Consider the following 20,397-nt stretch of genomic DNA (forward strand, 5'->3'; position numbering starts at 1 on the left):
TCTATCTATCTATCTGTCTGTCTCTATCTATCGATCAATCAATCAATCTATCTTTCTGTCTGTCTGTCTGTCTATCTATCGATCTATCTATCTATCTATCTATCTATCTATCTATCTATCTATCTATCTATCTATCTATCTATCTATCTATCTATCTATCTATCTATCTGTCTGTCTGTCTGTCTGTATCTATCTGTCTATCTGTCTGTCTGTCTGTCTGTATCTATCCATCTATCTATCTATCTGTCTGTCTATTTATCTATCTGTCTGTATCTATCTATCTATCTATCTGTCTGTATCTATCCATCTATCTATCTATCTATCTATCTATCTGTCTGTCTGTATCTATCCATCTATCATCTATCTATTTGTCTGTCTATCTATCTGTCTGTCTGTATCTATCCATCTATCTATCTATCTATCTATCTATCTATCTATCTATCTATCTATCTGTCTGTCTGTATCTATCTATCTGTCTGTCTGTCTGTCTATTTATCTATCTATCTGTCTATCTATCTATCTGTCTGTCTCTATCTATCGATCAATCAATCTATCTTTCTGTCTGTCTGTCTGTCTATTTATCGATCGATCAATCTATCTGTCTGTCTGTCTGTCTGTCTGTCTATCTATCTATCTGTATGTCTATCTGTCTGTCTGTCTGTCTATCTATCTATCTGTCAGCTCTCTCTCTATCTATCTATCTGTCGTCATTCTTCAGGTTAGCATTGCAGATTGTGATGTTGTGTATCAGATTTGTTTCACTCCATTATAATTGTATCACATTCGGTTGGTCAGGATGAGATCACTGCTCTGAGGAGACGTCTGGAAAAGTCAGAGAAAGAACGAAACGAGCTGCGTCAGTCCGCGGACAACCTGGAGACCAAGGTATGTGTCCGTGTCGTGCCCCTTGAGCCACGTATGGAATGATGCTGTCAGATCAGAAATCCCTGAATCAAATTTCTTAGCAGTCGGTGTTCACAGTGATGGATGGAGTCTGGTTATGAATTCTCATCAGTGAAAGCATATTAACACAAACTCGCTTGTGATCGGCTCATGGAGCGCTAATCTCTGTCATATGACTGCTGATGATGAATGAACAGCTCTTCTGCTGAGACATTGACAGATGATATTGTGTGTGTGTGTGTGTGCAGGTAACGGCTGTTGTATCTGAATTAAGTGATGAGCGGTTCAGAGGGGAGGCCATGAGTCAAGCTCTAGACACTGAGCGCACGGAGAGATTGCGTCTTGCCAAAGAGAACAAGGAACTGCAGGTACGACCCACCCATCATCCTGTCTATCTGTCTCTCTGTCTCTGTTTCTAATTGGTCAAATTGAATCGCAAACTATTCAGTGATTTGGCAATGTATTATAAGGGCATTATTCAGAATTGCATACTATTTATACTAGGTTTCCATTATGCATAATGTGCACAGTAAGCCAATTTTCTGTATCTATACAATAAAAAACTATTAATAATGCAATTCACCAATTTTTAGATAACTGGTATGCATTCTTCATACTGTTTCACATGCTATAAAGTCTGCACAATAGTCAAATATTTAGTATTCTGCATAATACTGCATCCCACAATGCAATGTGCTCAACATGACTTTGTTATAACCATATCAAATTATGATATGAACTAATAAAAACACTGGACACCACTAATGTAATTAAACATGCAATACAGTGAGGTCATGGGATAAGTTATTATCCATAATGACTGGCTGAATTCATTTCTGAACTAGATTTTTCAAACTAGAATATTACTCTTACTATTTCTGCCAAATAAAGATGTGCTATTTCAATTTCATTCACTTTCACATACAGTGCTAGTGTACTTCTTACTGGGTACTGTGTAGTACATACTGTATTGTGCCTTGTATTTAATAGATAGAAACAGTAAGAATTATTTGAACATTACATTTTAAACAGTAGTATTCTACATTATTGTCACATGACCTCATCAGAATGCTTCTTTAATTGAGTGAATGGCATCCAGTTAGCATCTTTCATCAGTTATTTTGTATTTTTAAATCACTTCTGTGTACAAATACCTTTCCTTTTGACAGTACAATCGAATAATGAGTCAAGAAAACGATTAATCATTAAAAACTGTGGATGGTATTACTACTGATTCATTTATCACACAAGAAATGTAAGGTCAAGTGAAGGGTAATGTATTATGGGATACAGTATTTGATTGTAACTGTGTGTTTCAGTAAATATAGTATTCCATGCATATAGAAAATGTACATATTATGCACAGCATATAATGCAGAAAAGGTAAGATGTGTGTGTGCTGCTTATCCAAACATAGCCTGTGATGTGTTGTGTTGTGGGTGTTTATTCTGTGCTGTGTCTCAGAGTCGTCTGGACCAGAGTAAAGTGTCCTTGGAGGCCCTCGAGAGGCAGTTAGAGGAAGAAAAACAGAAAGTCAAGAATAAAGAAGCTCTCAGCGGAGTGGCGACAGGTAAAACAGGCTTCAGCGGAGATGCAATAAAACATGCTGGCGGAAGAAAGATAATGACTCTTTGTGTGTGTGTGTGTGTGTGTGTGTGTGTGTGTGTGTGTGTGTGTGTGTGTACACAGAAAGTGAGCTGCAGCTGCAGCTGGAATGTGCGCAGACGGAGGTGGAGTTTCTGCGCAGGCGTCTGCGTCAGACAGAGGAAAGACTTGAGAGTGAGAAAGAAGCCCGTAAGCTGTTGGATACAAAGGTATGAGACCCATTTCACCTGGTGTTCATTATTACCTCAATTATGAGCTTAAAGAGGCCGTGTAAGTCAAGGGCTGTGTTTGAAATCGACCCCTATACCCTCATTCACTATTCCCTATATTACTCCACTAATATAGTCCAGTTGAAGGAGTGAATGAAAACGAGTGAGTGATTCGGACACTGAGTGCACAGGAAGGGCTTCTGCTTTTGCATAGTTTGTGCTTGCGGATTAATAATCATTTGAAACTTAGCAAACTGGCAGCTCCAGTAGTAATGAAAAGATTTATCTTGAACTCTGTCGTGGAAACTAGCATGTATAAACCTTTTATGCATACCAGTATGATATTACGCTGTACCCACATTGGACCAGCGGTTTGTAAAATGGATGGATGGATGATTCAGCTGCGGCGCCATCTTCTGGCGAGACGCTGAAATTCATTCGGTGCGAACTTCACTGTGCATTATGGGTATTCTCTAAGCGTACATCGGTCATACGCACTATTGCACTGCATTGTGGGATTGAATGAGTGCACTCGATAACGTCCACTATGGTTTCGGACACCACTGCAAATGGCTGTTCCCTCAAATAGTGCCCTAATTAAGGGTATAGGGGGCGATATTAGACAGAGCCAAGGTTTCTTGCACCAAATGCCCAATTTTATTTTTCACAAATGGTCATGTTCAGTGTTGTTATAAATTAAAACCATTAAAAATCGTTTTCAATCATTGAAATAAAGCTGGATTAAAATAAAAATGAAAAACTGGATGACAATTGATGGAAATTTTTTTTTATGAAAAACTTGGAAAACATAAAAAACTAGTTGCCTTGGCAATAAGTTTAAATACTAAAATCAGTAAAACTAAAACTGTAATAAAAATGTATTAAAGCTAATTAAATATATATAACTTTTAAAAGCACAAAACTAAAATTAAATTTAAAAAAATTGAAAATATAAAAATAAAAGTTAATAAACACATTTAATAATAGTATATAAATAATACTAAAGTAACACTGTTATCAATGCTGGAACTTGCAGGGGCTTGTTGTCACAAGTCAGTTTTTGTTTGCACACGTCTGAAGTCTTGAGTATTTCCACCATTATTGCTCAGAACAGAGAGATATATATATAAGGTATGTTTCACAATGGGAACCTGCTGAGTTTTTTTTATACATTGATTTCAGTGTATTCTTTTCTTTTTTAAAATATTATCTACAGTAAAAAAGCCACCTTTAGAACATAATAGCATTTTAATGAATTCTGTATTATGAGATAAAATGTAAACAGTAAAACCATTATAAAACACAAAACAATTAATGAAACAACAAAAATGTAAAAGGTAAAGTAAAAAATGTTAGAAAACACAAGCATTTGTGTAATTAGACTCAAAAACGTATTGTTAGCCTCCTGGGATGCTTATCCTGATTATAATTGTCTTTCTGTCTCCCCCGTGTGGCAGGTCCAGGAACTGCAGTCTCAGCTTGATCAATCCAAACGCTCCGTGACAGATCTAAAACGTCACTGCCGGCGGTTGACCTCTGACCTCCAGGACGCCCGTGTGCTGACAGACAGCCTGCAGGGCCGCGCTCACGAGCTGGAGCGGAAACAGAGGAGGTCTGTGGCATTTGTATGTAATACATTAATATTCAGCGCCACGTTCTCTGGCTGCTTGAATATGCATTCTCAAGCCCTGTTTCTCCCTTGCGTCTGTGTCCGTGTGTGTGTGTGTGTGTGTTTGTAGGTTTGACAGCGAGCTGACCCAGGCTCTGGAACAGGCTGATAATGAGAGGGAGCAGAAAGATAGAGCCATCCAGGAGAATACAGTCCTCGGCGCAGAGATCTTCACCCTTCACAAAACGCTGAAGGTACGGGCCGAGGTCAAAGGTCAAGCGTCCACCATCTGCACTGGTGCCCGTGCACTCTGGGTGTCCTCTGTCTGTAAACCGAACGAGTTCCCAGAGATCCCAAATGAGCAGAGGAGAAAAGTTTTGCTTTGAGTCCATCAGATAATGTTAACTTTATGGCGGTCTGCGTCCGAAAGCTTAGTCAGCTGACTTGGTGCCTCACTAACTTATCAGGCGATGACGTTTGCGCACGAAGGTACCTCACAAATCTCTCGCTAGAAATGACACCAAGTCATACATTTACACACAAACTGACCACCAACCGCAACGTTCAGATGCCATCTTTATTTTTTAGCTCAGCTGACACAGAATGGAAAGCACAGGATTGTGGGATATCAAAGGCAGCGAAGGACACATATATGCTGCCTTCCAAAATCCATCAGATGAAGGCATCTCAGGAGACAGGAGACAGGAACCGGCAGCATTTTTAAGCTTTCGGACGCAGCCATTGTTTCAAAGCAGCTGCACAGAAAAAGCTTGTTTCAAATGTAGGAAGTTTCTGTTATCAGTTAGAGATGAGTGTATAATACACAGCTATAATATAAAACATGTTGTTTGTTAGTTAACGTCATGTATTGAGTTAAGCAGACACAACCAACATGTTAGGTTGAACGTTTATTGATTACAATATAAGAATTACAATATTTGAGGATAATAAGGTGTTGATCCAAAATTGCCATCATAAATATTGTACTTGAATATAATGTCATCTTCATTTATATATATATAGCGCTTTTAACAATGTAGATTGTTCCAAAGCGGCTTTACAGCGATACAAGGATAGTTTAGTTTAATGTGTACTTTTTCTAAATGTATATTTGTATGAATTGTTTGGGGGGTGTTTGTCATTGTTTTTATTTGTTATATATTTTTATATTATTTGTGCTTTTTGGTGTCTTTTGGTGCATTTGTGATTGATTGTGTATGTTTGTGTGTGTGTATATGTGCATATGTGTTTTTTATGCATTTGTGCGTGTGATTATATGTGTCATTGTTGTGTTTTTATGTATCCGTAACTGTGATTTGTTCGTGTATGTCTGTTTATGTGATTGTCCTTTGTGCAATATTGTGTGTTGTGCAATTTGTGTCTGAGTTTGTGCATTTGCTTTTGTCTGTGTGTTTATGTATTTGTGCATGTTTGCATAATTGTGCATGCATGTGTTTTTTGGTGTGTGTAAAAGTTTTGGGTCAGTGTGCATTTGTGTGTGTTTGTATAATTGCTTGTGTGTTTGTTTTTATGGATTTGTGTACTCGTTTATTGTTTATTTGTTTGTTTTGTGTGTGTATTTGTATGTGCCTGCGTATGTTCATTTGTTTTTTTCATTTTTCTGTGAATGCAATTTTTCTTTGTTCATCTGCATTTGTGTGTGTTTATGCGTTTGAGCTTGTTTGTATAAATGCTTGTGTTTGTGTATGTGCATGCGTGTTTGTGTATTTCTGCGTTTATGTATTTGTGTGTGTGTGGATATTTATGTTGTTGTGGGTATTTCTATGTGATTGTGTGTGTGTGTCTGTGTATGTTTTTTTGTGTGTGGTGTTCATTATACAGTATGTCTTTTTGCTCTTGCGAATCTTGTTTTTGTGTATTTACGTTTCTATATGTGCATACTTGTGTGTGTTTCCAGGCCAGTCAGGTGGAGGTCACAGACCTGCAGCTTCAGAAGGAGGAGTTGTGCTCTCAGATCCGTGACCTGAGGATCCCTCTCCATCTCACCTCTGACTCCATCCCTGAACTGAAGAAGAAGCTCCGGGAGCTGGAGACCCGAGAGAAGGAGCGCTCGGAGGAGATCAGCCAGATGACGGCCAGAATCAAACAGCAGGAGCAGGTACAGCAACCCGAGAACAACTTCTCCACTAAATGACATTCTTGAAAAGGTTATGATATTATAACTATGATCACATTAAAGGGATAGTTCATCCAAAAATGAAAATTCTGTCATCATTTACTCACCCTCATGTTGTTCCAAGATATTTTGAAGAATGTCGGAAACTAAACGGTTGATGGACCCCATTGACTTCCATTGTATTTTTCCATACAATGGGGTCCATCAACTGTTTAGTTTCCGACATTCTTCAAAATATCTTCTTTTGTGTTCAGCAGAAGAAAGAAATTCATACAGGTTTGAAACAACATGAGGGTGAGTAAATGATGACAGAATATTCATTTCTGGATGAACTATCCTTTAAACACATGAACGCTGACATTTATACAACATTTTTGTTAATCATAACAGAGGCCATTTAAAGGTCTTAAAGGTACAGTAGCACAAATAGCTTGTTTTCACAGGCTCACTCTGTCTGACTGGAGTTTAAAAGACACTTAATATTCTCTATTAGACCTTAGTCAACGAGGCTGTGAGGAAAGACTTATGGCGCTTTTCCACTGCATGGTACGGCTCGGTACGGTTCGACTCGGCGCGGAACGGTTCGGCTCGCTTCACTTTTCCACTGCGTGGTACGGCTCGGTACGGTTCGACTCGGCGCGGAACGGTTCGGCTCGCTTCACTTTTCCACTGCATGGTACGGCTCGGTACGGTTCGACTCGGCGCGGAACGGTTCGGCTCGCTTCACTTTTCCACTGCGTGGTACGACTCGACTCGGTACGGCACGGTTCAGTTCGCTTTAGCTCGGTTGCTTTTCCACTGCAGTTAGTACCGCTTCAAAGTGGGTGGGACTGATCATTATAGTTGCCGTCTCTACTGCCATGACATCATCATATTAAATGCGAATTTTTCATTCCGTGTTTCCCCATCCGCTCCTCGGCAACCAACGAGAGGAACGTCTGCACCTCGTCCACTGACCACGATTCAGCCATTTCTTTTTTTTAAGTTTATACTCTTTTTTTTTTTCTTTTTTTTTAAGCAAATACTTTTAAAACAGGCGCTACAGCGTTGGCTGTTGTCTACTGGCTATTTAAATCTAGCGGGTTTAGTGTCTCGTGTTGTAAACATAGACTGACACTGGTAGTGATGATTCTGTCTGACCAATCAGTGATCTGCAGTGTTTTCACGTCACATTTTAGTATCGGTACGGTACGCTTGGAACCTCAACAGAGGTGGTACCATTTAAAGCGAGACGTACCGTACCGTACCATGCAGTGGAAATGCGTCATAAGTGAGCCGTACTGAACCGAGCCGTACCGTACCATGCAGTGGAAAAGCGCCAAAGCGTGCCGTACCGAACCGAGCCGTACCGTACCATGCAGTGGAAAAGCGCCATTACAGTCTTCACAATGGCACGCACTGTATAAAGGTTCTGGATCATGTAATTGATCACTGACTTGACCGGATGATGATAGAGTCTTCTGCAGAGCTGCTTTATTGCTGAATCCACTTTGTTTCATAATAATTAACACATTTTACAACATGGACACTTATTAAACTGAACTGCTTGGAAACAATCTTGTATAAAGCGCTGTATAAATGAAGGTGACTTGACTCTGTTCTCCACAGATGCACTTGCGCTTTGAGATGGAGATGGAGAGGATGAAGCAGATCCATCAGAAGGAGCTTGAGGACAAGGACGAGGAACTGGAGGACGTGCAGAAGTCCTCACAGAGACGGGTGAGGGACACAGAATAAATTACAGCTCCACGAACCTCCTTACAACCCTGTCTCAAACATCCTTTCCTGTCTCTGTGTGTGTGTGTGTGTGTGTGTGTGTGTGCGCGCGTGTGTGTGTGTGTGCGCAGCTCCGACAGCTGGAGATGCAACTGGAACAGGAATACGAGGAGAAACAGATGGTGGTTCATGAGAAGCATGACTTAGAGGGGCTGATTGCCACACTCTGTGAACAGGTAAAAAACACAAATTTTTCAACAATTTTATAAACATTATGTAACAATAACTACATCTACATCTACATGCACCCTCATAATGTGATTATAATGAGATTTAGGGAAATTGCGATTTAAACATTACCTAATGTAAACAATAAACACAATACTTCAATCAAAATGATGCGATTAAGTTCAAAATGTGTGGCGTATGCCGTTATTAATCGCAATAAACAGGCATATAAACACTTCAATCGCATCTATGTGCTTGTGACGTAGACGGATGATGTTATCATGCGCAGATTCATAAACATAGCGGTAAAGAAGGCATCACATTTTGGGGTGCTGAAGAAACTGAGTTGTAGACAACATTGCACGACATGAATATAATGCAGTATATAGATGTTCGGAAACATTTAAATGAAGACATTTAGGCGCGTCGGCGGAAAAAATCCAATACGTCCAAAGAAATGTGTTTTGCATTTGATGTGAAAGTGACACGTAGCGGCCAAGTATGGTAACCCATACTTGGAATTTGACCTCTGCATTTAACCCATCCAAGTTAATGCACACACATTAGGAGCAGAGTAGTGAGTAGTTAACACACACAGACACTGCAAACGTGGATACACACACCCAGAGCAGCGGGCAGCCTTTGTGTGGCGCCCGGGGAGCGATTAGGGGTTAGGTGCCTTGCTCAAGGGCACCTCAGTCATTTCCCACCGGCTCTGGAATCGAACCAGCAACCTTTGGGTTACCAGTTCAACTCCCTAACCACTAGGCCATGACTGCCCCGTTGGTAGTAGTAAGTAGGTTAAAACAGTGGCCAGTAACACACCTAGTCAAGTCAAGTCAAGTCAAGTATATTTGTATAGCGCTTTTCACAATACAGATTGTATCAAAGCAGCTTCACAGTATTAATTAAAATAATACAACAAGGTTTGTTTCAAGTGGAATTTATTGATTGATAAAATTAAATTAAATATCCCCAAAATATCCCCAACTGAGCAAGCCAAAGGCAACAGTGGCAAGGAACCGAAAAACTCCATCAGGTGACCTAATGGTGTCTTAAAACTCCATCAGGTGACCTAATGGAGAAAAAAAAAAAAACCTTGGGAGAACCCAGGCTCAGTCGGGGGCCAGTTCTCCTCTGGCATTTATGAGCTAGAGGCCGGATTGTAGTTTGAACTGTAGGATTATATGAATGCCTGGCTGAAGAGATGCGACTTTAATCTAGTTTTAAACTGGGAGAGCGAGTCTGAGCAACGAACAGTATCAGAACTCTATTCCAGAGTTTTGGAGCCAAATGTGAAAATGCTCTCCCTCCTTTGGTGGTTCTGGATATCCTAGGTATGACCAAAAGCCTTGAATTTAGTGATCTTAAAGAGCGCGATGGATTATAGGGCGATAGAAGATCCGTTAAATAGACTGGAGCTAAGCCGTTTAGGGCTTTATAAGTCAGTAGCAATACCTTATAATTAATACAGAGCTTTATAGGTAACCAATGCAGTGATGATAAAATCGGTGTTATATGATCATATTTTCTTGATCTCGTAAGAACTCTAGCGGCGGCATTTTGGACTAACTGTAGCTTGTTTATTGAGGATGCAGGACAACCAGCTAATAAAGCATTACAGTAATCCAGTCTAGAGGTCATGAATGCATGAACTAACTTTTCTGCATCAGAAACTGATAGCATATTACGTAGCTTAGCAATGTTTCTAAGGTGGAAAAAGGCTGTTTTTGTAACATATGAAATATGATTTTCAAAAGACAGGTTGCAATCGAGTATAACACCCAGGTCTTTTACTGTAGAGGATAAAGTAACAGGACATCCTATGATGTTAAAGTTGTATTGTGCGAGGTTTTGTGGGCGGTTTTTTGAACCGATAAGTATTACCTCTGTCTTATTACCTACAGTAGTTATAATGACCCGAATGACACACTGTAGGATACAATCTGTATCCAACCGTTTCTAACTTTCATCACATTCCAGGCGTGATATTTATTAAATACAGTATATGTGGGTCATTTGGTTTGGCCCGGACGCGATTCAGCGTTCAATAGATCACAGAGTTATAGTCACATCGGGGCTTGTGAGGATCTGTAAAGCTGTCATGTCCCTCTCTGTTCTGATATAAGAGCACTAGAGACGTCTCAGTGCCCAGCTCTGAATCGACATGAGCCTCGTCCATCAGTGCTCTTCATTCCCAGTGTGTTTGTGGAAATGTTAAAGCTCAGCAAACATTCTGAACTTCATTTGTATTAACATCTTAATGTCAAAGTGAAATGGAATTCGAAATCCATTTTACTTCAATGCTGTAACGTAATCTGTAGGGCAGGACTCGGTTTGATCCTTTGGGAATTGACTGGATGATGAAAAATGTATAGGGTCGAAAATTAAGAAGGAATTAGTGACGTTTGCCCGAATGTAAAGTTATTTCATACTTATTGTATTTATGTGTTATAATATAAGGTTACAGTAGTAGCCAAAAGTAATGTCCCTACAATGGACCCTACAAGATCGATTAAACCATCAAAACATGAGGAAAATATTTAATATATTTAAAATATTTTCAATATGATGGAAGGACACTAAACTTGGTTAAGGTATTTATCTGACAAAAATATTTGGCAAGAAAAGGCAAGCTACAGGTTTTATTTCACTATGCAAAAAAAAAATGCATAGAACACATTGACTTCAACATAATCAGTTATTAATATTTTGTTGGTTCTCTCTAGTTTTTGCATGTTCATAATTTCTTTTGTATGACAGCCTGGCCAAACATTATGTCTGCACAATTTGGCATTTATAACTATATTATATGATATTATATTTCATTGCGTTATCACAAATAAAACAATTGACTTCAAGCACAAGTATGCAATATGCTTACAAAATCAATAAAAATAAAAATATAAATATACAATTATTTTATAATATTTAAATAAAGGGTGATGATTTTCCAGGGTCAATTTTCCTAGGCCAGACATCACTTTTGGCCACTACTGTATTTAATAAAAACACATTCTGTTATGTAATAATAAATAAATAAAATAAATAAATATTTTAAAAAAGTGTGTGTATATATATATATATATATATATATATTAAAAATTCTAAAATATGTATATACTTCTCAACATTGTATCAGATATAAATAGTATGAGGATGTTCCATTAACATTATTTTATTGTTATAACCTTTACATAATGCTTTTGGAATGTTCGCTGGACTATATTAATTTGCACATTGTTATTTTAGTAGTTATAGAGGATCTATAGCATCGGACATGCTCTGGCTCATTTGCTTATCTAATAGCTCGTGGCTATGCTGAGAGGGGTCCTTTAGAGATACTGTACACACATTGACCTGAACGTCCTGCCCCTGGGCCATAGTGAGCTCTCTAATGCGACTGTGTGATCGATATGATGAAGCTACTCATCAGCTGCTGTTAACAACAACCCCTGCTTTATGACCCGAGCTGCACGTAAACACCGCTGCTCAAAGTCAGCGCTGTATTGAGTAAGAGGATGTGTAAAGGGCCTGCTTTTCATGCATGTATTGACCTTCTGTCTCCTGCAGGACTTTTCCAGGGCAATGTGCTTTCACTGCCAACCCAACCTTTGAACTTATTTTTTGTGCATTACTTGAGATTTCACATAATGTTCTATCCGTATATCTGTAAAAATGTTGCTTATCTTATTGTGCATGATTTTCGTCTTTGTAGTCTTAGAATATAATATAATATATTTTTAATTAATATAATATAATATAATATAATATAATATAATATAATATAATATAGTATAATATAATATAATATAATATAATATTATATTATATTATATAATGTTATATCATATAATATAATATTATATAATATTTTGTTATATAATATTATGTTATATCATATCATATATTATATAATATTATGTTATGTTATATTATGATGTCCATCTTTGTAGTCTTCTCTATATATTATATTATATTATATTAGGTAATATAAATAAATAAATAAATAAATAAATACATACATACATACATACATAATAATAAATAAATAAAATAAATAAAATAAATAAAATAAATAAATAATAAAAATAATGTTATATCATATAATATAATATAATATAATATAATGTTATATCATATAATATAATATTAAATAATATTGTTATGTTATATTATGATGTCCATCTTTGTAGTCTTCTCTATATATTATATTAGGTAAATAAATAAATAAATAAATAATAAAATAAATAAATAATAATAAAAAATAATGTTATATCATATAATATTATATTATATAATATAATGTTATATCATATAATATAATATAATATTATGTTATGTTATATTATGATGTCCATCTTTGTAGTCTTCTCTATATATTATATTATATTATATTATATTATATTATATTATATTATATTAAATTAGGTAATATAACATTTAGTAAATATTGTCATTTAGTAAATACAAGGAATCATTTTTAATACATGTTGCTGGTCTTATTCTGCGTGATGAAGGCTGTCTTTGTAGTCTTATGTATTATATTATATTAGCTATTGGCCATCCTGATTTCTGTATATCTGTCCATTAAAAAGCCCATATCTGTCGAGCACTAGTTTGAAATTCTCATTCCTTGCGCATGAGCTCATATTTGGAGCCATAATGATTTATTGAGCTTCTGGGATTTGCTGTTTTCCACAAGCAGGTGTTTGTATGTCTCTGTGTTCACGTGTCCAGCATCATTACTCAGTTTGTATGGTCATAGCGGAGTCTGAAAGTCACCGCTGGTATCCAGAGATGCCCGTCTTTCTCCCAGAACACTTGTGAAGTGTTAAGGCTCTCTGTTTGTGCTTCAGTGTGATGTTTAGATTAATCTCTCTCTCTGGTCTCAGGTGGGCCACAGAGACTTTGACGTGGAGAAGAGGTTGAAGCGAGACCTGAAGCGCACACATGCCCTGCTCAGTGATGCCCAGCTGCTGCTGTCCACCGTTGAACAGCCCGGGCAGGGTCATGACCCCGGTGCCAAGGAGCAGCTGGAGAGACTGCGCTGCCAGGTGCCACTGCCATCCCAGCATTAACTCAGCATGGCTCACACGCTGCACTGCTGCACACATTTATATGGCTTTGCATTATTGGTCTTCAAATGTCTCACTGTGAAACCCTTAAAGGGATAGTTCACCCAAAAAATTTAAATTGTCATCATTTACTCCCCCTCAAGTTAAAAACATTTATGAATTTCTTTCTGCTGAACACAAAAGAAGATATTTTGAAGAATGTCGGACACCAAACAGTTAATGGCCCCGTTGACTTCCGTAGTATCTCATACATACTATAAATCAATGGGGCCTATCAACTGTTTGGTGTCCGACATTCTTCAAAATATCTTCTTTTGTGTTCAGCAGAAAGAAATTCATAAATGTTTTAAACTTGAGGGGGAGTAAATGATGATAGAATTTTTAGGTGAACTGTCCCTTTAATTGCAGTGAAATATAGCTGGGGGTTTTTGTGTGTCAAGTCAAGTCAAGTCAAGTATATTTGTATAGCGCTTTTCACAATACAGATTGTATCAAAGCAGCTTCACAGTATTAAATTAAAATAATACAACAAGGTTTGTTTCTAGTGGAATTTATTGATTGATAAAATTAAATTAAATATCCCCAAAATATCCCCAACTGAGCAAGCCAAAGGCTTGTGTGTGGTTTAAGCTTTATTTGCCCAATACTTTTTAAAGTCATCATGAAATGGAGGTTGTGATAGTGTTTCCTTCCCTACAGTATTGTGACACATATCTGAGTAAAAATGCTTCCTGAGCAAGAAAAAAATGTAGGGCGGGACTTGATTTTGTCCATCAGGAATTGATTGGATGGTTGTTGTTTGCTATTGGTTGATCTCATGTGAGTGACAGGTTGCCCCGCCCTCACACCAGTAAACACATCATCAGAGAAGAGAAGAGATGTCGTTGCAAGAGGGAGGGGACGTTATTTAGATTAAAGATTATGAGAGCACATTCATTTAAAAAAAAATGTATATGCACGGATAAATGTTTTTTTTTTTATAAATACTGCACTATTCCATAACCACTAATATTTCATGGTGACTTTAAGTAATGTTCTAGCACATGTTGCTTATCTGATTGTGCATGATGTTCTTCTTTGTAGTCTTAACAAATATACAATTTTAAATTGTAATTATATTTTATAATATTACTATTGTTTTACTCTTTTTTAATTTTTTATTTTATCAAATCAATGCAGCCTTGGTGAGCATAAGATACTTAATTACTTAATAATAAAAAATCTTAATTATTCCAACCTTTCTTACCAGTAGTGCATGTTTGCATAGTTTGTGTTGTCAATGCAAAGGCATCTAAAAAATAATAAGGATGCTGATATTGGCCATAACCCATTAGTGGTCTGTGGTTACCTTCATCTGATGCACTTGACTTTGAGTACATCTATTTGTATTCTAGCTGGAGGACAGTGAAGGCAGACGGTTGGAGGCTGAAAGTGTTCAGAAGACTCTCGCTGCAGAGCTGGAGAATGCTCAGATCGAACTGGAGAGCATCTGCAGGCAGAAGAGCCTGGTGAGGCCCGGAGACATGAAATGAAAGGTTCACAGGGCTGATCTGAGGTTTATCTGAGTCTGTCTCTGTCTGCTGTCCCAGGTGGATGAGCAGCTGGCTCAGCTACGCTACGAGAGGACAGATCTGATGAAGAGGCTCGAGGAAGACCAGGAGGACCTCAACGAGCTCATGCAGAAGCACAAAGCCCTCATCGCTCAGGTCTGCTGGAGATACATGTGTGTGCGCTTCAGTCTTGGAGAGTTGTGACAGTCGTTTTCAAAATAGAGCAGCTTTTCTAATAATGAGCTCTGTCGGGAAGTGTGTGAAAATTATTTAATTTGTCACATTGCGTTGCACTCTCTCATAAAAGATCCTCTCTCTCTCTCTCTCTCTGATTCATTTGAGTAAATTTGTGATTCATTTTGCTAAATGGATGACTGGTTAAAAAAATGGTTTATCCTTTCACTTGAGTCATCCCTTAATAGTGTTTCCAGTCCTTGGGCAACATCATTAGATGTTTTCTTTTTATAGCAAAATAAATATTTAAAATATTGATGTTTATGACTATGAGAATACAACAACAAAAAAGGAATACATTTAGAAATGTAAGATGATGCAGTAGGATTTGATTTGATTTTCAGAGGATTCTTATTGTTTGATCCCATTGGGATTGGTTTCAGATTATGAAGGAAGATCCATTAGCATTAATTTAGGATTTTTTAATTAATCTTATTAGTTAATATGAATATTTTTTATAATATTCAGGATTCTTTGATGAATTGAAAGTTGAAAATAACAGCAACCTTGTTGCTAAAACGTGTGTGTGTTAAAAAAAAAAAAAAAAAAAATATATATATATATATATATATATATATATATATATGTATGTATGTATATATATGTATGTATGTGTAACTGGTCCTACTCAACCCAAGCTGAGTGGGATTCGAACCTGCGTCTCCGGCATGGGAGGCTGCCGCGATGACAAGGTTAAAGACCGCAGCCTCTAGCATTAGTCACTAATGCACCTCTTGAGGCCAGGGGAGTGAGGTTTACTTGCACAGCTCTTACTAGCTTGCCTCCATTACACTCACCCCCCTAAACCTCACTCCCATCCGGGTCACGGCACCAAATGCAACCCCTGGCCTGGGAGGCTCTTACTAGCTTGCCTCCCTTACACTCACCCCCCTAAACCTCACTCCTATCCGGGTCACGGCACCAAATGCAACCCCTGGCCTGGGAGGCTCTTACTAGCTTGCCTCCATTACACTCACCCCCCTAAACCTCACTCCCATCCGGGTCACGGCACCAAATGCAACCCCTGGCCTGGGAGGCTCTTACTAGCTTGCCTCCATTACACTCACCCCCCTAAACCTCACTCCCATCCGGGTCACGGCACCAAATGCAACCCCCGGCCTGGGAGGCTCTTACTAGCTTGCCGCCGTTACATGTACTGTATGTGTGTGTGTATGAGGTTATGTAAAATATCCCAAAGCCAACCGAACATGTTTGTTTATCCCAGTCTTCCAGTGATATCTCTCAGATCCGAGAGCTTCAGGCTGAAATGGAAGAACTGAAGAAACAGCGACAGACCCTACAGGAGGGGGTGAGACAGACCTGCAGACAAACACACTGAGATATAGACATGTGATGTCCATTAGATGCTCATTCACATGTGGAACCGCAACATATGAACAGTTTAACATGGACCGAGTCACAGTTTGCATACTTACTGACCATGTTATGTACGTACTGCGCTTCTGTTAATAAACAGTGTACTTTTAAGTATGAAGTACACTAATATGAAACTAGATAAAGTTTGAGAAGATAAAGACCATCTTTGATGTTGAATGTTTAATATAGCCAGAATGTTTTGGCAGGTTTCTAGCATGTTTTAACATGTTGCAGCATTTTTAGCACATTGCTAGCATGTTTTAGTATGTTGCTATTATGTTTTAGAATCACTAACATGATGTAGCTTACCTTGTGCTAGCATCTTTCTGTTGTGTTTTATCATATTGCTAGCACGTTTTAGCATTTTGCTAACATGTTTTTACACATTGCTAGCATGATTTAACATGAAAACATATTGCTAGCATGTTTAAACATGTTGCTAATATATTTTAAGCAAGTTCCTTGAATGGTTTAATAAGTTTCAAGCACGTTTTAACACATTACTAGCTTGTTTTAGCACACAGCTAGCATGATTAACATGCTGCTAGCATTTTTTTTTTTAGCATGCTGCATCTGAACACATTTTAAATACGCTTATTTTCAGAGTATTATGATTCGGGACACAAATTCTAATCTCACATAGGCCTACTTCATTGTATTTTCATGTTTTTATTTTATAGTAAATTCACTTCCGCTGAGGAAGACTGTCGTCAACATGAAGTTAAATAGTGTTTTGTTGACCTGTAAGCGTGTTTCACAAGCGTAGTCGTAACCCAGCGGTGCTTATCTTCCCAGCTGCAGACCAGCGTGGCACGCGTGCAGTTCCTGGAGTCGTCCACGGTGGCCCGCAGCATCGTGAGCAAGCAAGAAGCTCGTATCTGTGATCTAGAGAACAAATTGGAGTTCCAGAGAGGACAGGTCAAGAGATTTGAGGTCAGTCCAGCTTCCACTTTATTCTCATTCTCAGAGAGGATCTTTATAGTGTTACAGGGTGTGTGTGTGTGTGTGTGCAGGTCCTGGTTCTGCGTCTAAGGGACAGTGTGGTGCGGCTGGGTGAGGAGCTGGAGCAGGCGGCCCAGGCCGAGGCCAGAGAGAGGGAGAACTCACGATACTATCAGCAGAGACTAGCGGATATGAGACTGGAAATGGACGACCTGAGTGTCAGAGAACAGGAGAGCAGCCGTCGACGCATGGAGCTGGTGACTGACACACAAACATACCTTTCTGATGTAGCTGATGAAGTAACACACTATTTTTCACTATATATATATATATGAAGAGTTCAGATGCAAAAGCCTCTAAATGCCATCTGAAATTTTCTTATAGAATGATCATTTTTATCAAGCTCGTATATTTAAATTCTATATTTTCACTTAAATGGCAATGAAGATTACCTATTAATGGTCATTGAAGTGAATTTACTGAACTTAAATATACAAGCTTGATAAAAATGATCATTCTATAAGAACATTTCAGATGGCATTTAGAGGCTTTTGCATCTGAACTCTTCATATATATATTAGTCAATAAGATTTTGTTTTTGAAAGACGTTTCTTATGCTCACCAAGGTTGCATTTAATTTATCAAAAATACAATAATAACAGTATTATTCTGAAATATTATTACAATTCAAAACCACCATTTTCTATTTGAATATATTGTACAATGTAATTTATTCCTGTGATGCAATGTTGAATTTCCAGCATCATTACTCCAGTCTTCAGTGTCACATGATCCTTCAGAAATCATTCTAATGCTGATTTGCTGCACAAGAAACATTTCTTATTATTATCAATGTTGAAAACAACTGTAATATTAATATTTTACAATTATCATTAATTAACTATAATACAAAATTATTTATTAATATTTTTAAAGCACTACCTTACCGTGAAATGTTTTTAAGGTGCTTTGATGAACATAAAGTTCAAAAGAACAGCATTTATTTGAAATAAAATCTTTTGGAGCATTATAAATGTCTTCACTGTCATTTTTGATTAATTTAATGCATCCTTGGTCAAGAAATATATAAAATTAATATATATAAATATTCATTTAAAAAAAAAAAAAATCTTACTGACCCCAAACCATTGTATGGTAGTGTGTATTTATATCAGTCAATGCCAATAAATAAAAAAACAAATAAGGGACAATAACTGATATATCCCTAAGAATAAAATCAAAAACAGTTTAATATCATGAAACTAAAAATGCTTTGAATTTGTCTTGAGAATGTACGTTAAAATTGAACAGCTTTTGTGAAACTGTCCTCATAACTAATGTATTCATATCTACAGCCGCTCGGTGCATTTTCCTCTTAGTGGCCGCCCACGAGCCTGACACGTTAATGCCCAGGAGAATACACCGAACTCTCCTGAAAAACCTGTAAATATTCATAATTTAACACAAAGGAGGAGTACTTGCATCAGTTCAGCACATGCCTGCGTGTAATGCATTTTGACCTGCGTTCTGAGAGTCAAATTATGAATATTAGCTACAGTGTTACCGATGCCTGGCGCATACACAAAGAGTGAAGTCTGGGATGCGTTCCTTCCCGATGCTAAGACACGCGCGCACACACGCTGAGGCTCTCCAGGTTATTGGTTATGAAAGGGAGGGGGCAACAGCGAAGGTGTGGTTGTCATGGAGATGAGAGGAGAGGAATGGGATTTGTTGTATCAATAACCTTGAGGAGACAATGGGAATTAATCATAGACAGACAGTGGCGGCTCGTCCAGGAGAGCATGAGACTGGGGACGGACAAAGAAGGGAAGGGGAAAATGAATCGTGTAATCAGTCGCTCCACTGGCTCTCGAGCGCTCATTATCAAATTATTCTGTAAACAAGAGCTCGCGATCGATAGCGCAAGATTGTCCTTTAGCAAACAAGCACTTCAGAAGTTAAAGAGAAAGGCTTGCCAAAAAAACACTGGAATATAATTAAGGCCAGTACATTTTAAATGTAACTTTTGTATTTTGTTAAGTATTTTAAATTTAATTTAAATATCATATAAATGTACATTTATTAATTGAGAAATAAGGGAGAAATCTACTTTTCATTTCATTTTTTTCCTTATAAATGTATATATACTGTACATTAGTGGCCAAAAGTGATGTCTGGAAGAGATATTTGTTTTTAATGACGCAATTAAACCATCAAAATATGAGGAAAATGTTTAATGTTTTTTTTTATATATTTTAAATGTGAGGGAAGAACAAAACACTGAACTTGGTTTAAGGTGTTTTACAAACTTCAGCTACAGGTTTTATTTTACTATGCAAAAAACAAACAAAAAAACATGCATAAAATGCATAAAAAGCATACACATACAGCATAATCAGTTATTTATATATGGTTCTCACTTTGTTTTTGCATATGTCCACAATTTCTTTGAACGACAGTCTAGCCCAAAATAATGTCCGCACAATTTGGCATGTTTCATTGAGTTTTCACAAATAAAACAATTGACTCCAAGAACAACTATGCAATATGCTTACAAAATTTTCAATATGCACTTTTATAAATATGTATATTCTTAGTGGCTCTTAAAATAAGATAAAAAAAAATGTTAAGCCAAATTTAATTTGAGGGTGAATTAAATGTTTCACCTGTGTACTGTAATATAATATTAATCATGAAAAAATATTGATAAATATTTAAATATAAATATTCATTAATATTTTGACAATGCAGATAATTATTATTATTTATATTTTTTTAAGTTTATATTTTCATTTTAATTGTTGTTTTT

The 20,397-nt window shown here is 37.3% G+C and overlaps 1 protein-coding gene across 5 annotated transcripts in view; it reads left to right on the top strand.

The window, feature by feature from the left end:
• The window catches only part of myo18b (myosin XVIIIB), a 60,578-nt gene that overhangs the window by 30,042 nt on the left and 10,139 nt on the right, over window positions 1-20,397 (top strand). For all 5 annotated transcript variants that reach the window (XM_082157921.1, XM_082157920.1, XM_082157922.1 and 2 more), the window contains 15 exons: window positions 796-885; window positions 1,152-1,271; window positions 2,368-2,473; window positions 2,593-2,717; window positions 4,175-4,329; window positions 4,457-4,580; window positions 6,245-6,445; window positions 8,072-8,182; window positions 8,311-8,415; window positions 13,303-13,464; window positions 14,880-14,993; window positions 15,075-15,191; window positions 16,495-16,578; window positions 17,442-17,579; window positions 17,660-17,845. In XM_082157921.1, the coding sequence (XP_082014047.1) occupies window positions 796-885; window positions 1,152-1,271; window positions 2,368-2,473; window positions 2,593-2,717; window positions 4,175-4,329; window positions 4,457-4,580; window positions 6,245-6,445; window positions 8,072-8,182; window positions 8,311-8,415; window positions 13,303-13,464; window positions 14,880-14,993; window positions 15,075-15,191; window positions 16,495-16,578; window positions 17,442-17,579; window positions 17,660-17,845 (1,938 nt within the window). The remainder of the gene's footprint in view (window positions 1-795; window positions 886-1,151; window positions 1,272-2,367; window positions 2,474-2,592; window positions 2,718-4,174; window positions 4,330-4,456; window positions 4,581-6,244; window positions 6,446-8,071; window positions 8,183-8,310; window positions 8,416-13,302; window positions 13,465-14,879; window positions 14,994-15,074; window positions 15,192-16,494; window positions 16,579-17,441; window positions 17,580-17,659; window positions 17,846-20,397) is intronic.

This window comes from Leuciscus leuciscus (genome assembly GCF_965113295.1).
Source record: "Leuciscus leuciscus genome assembly, chromosome: 24".
Lineage (NCBI taxonomy): Eukaryota > Metazoa > Chordata > Actinopteri > Cypriniformes > Leuciscidae > Leuciscus > Leuciscus leuciscus.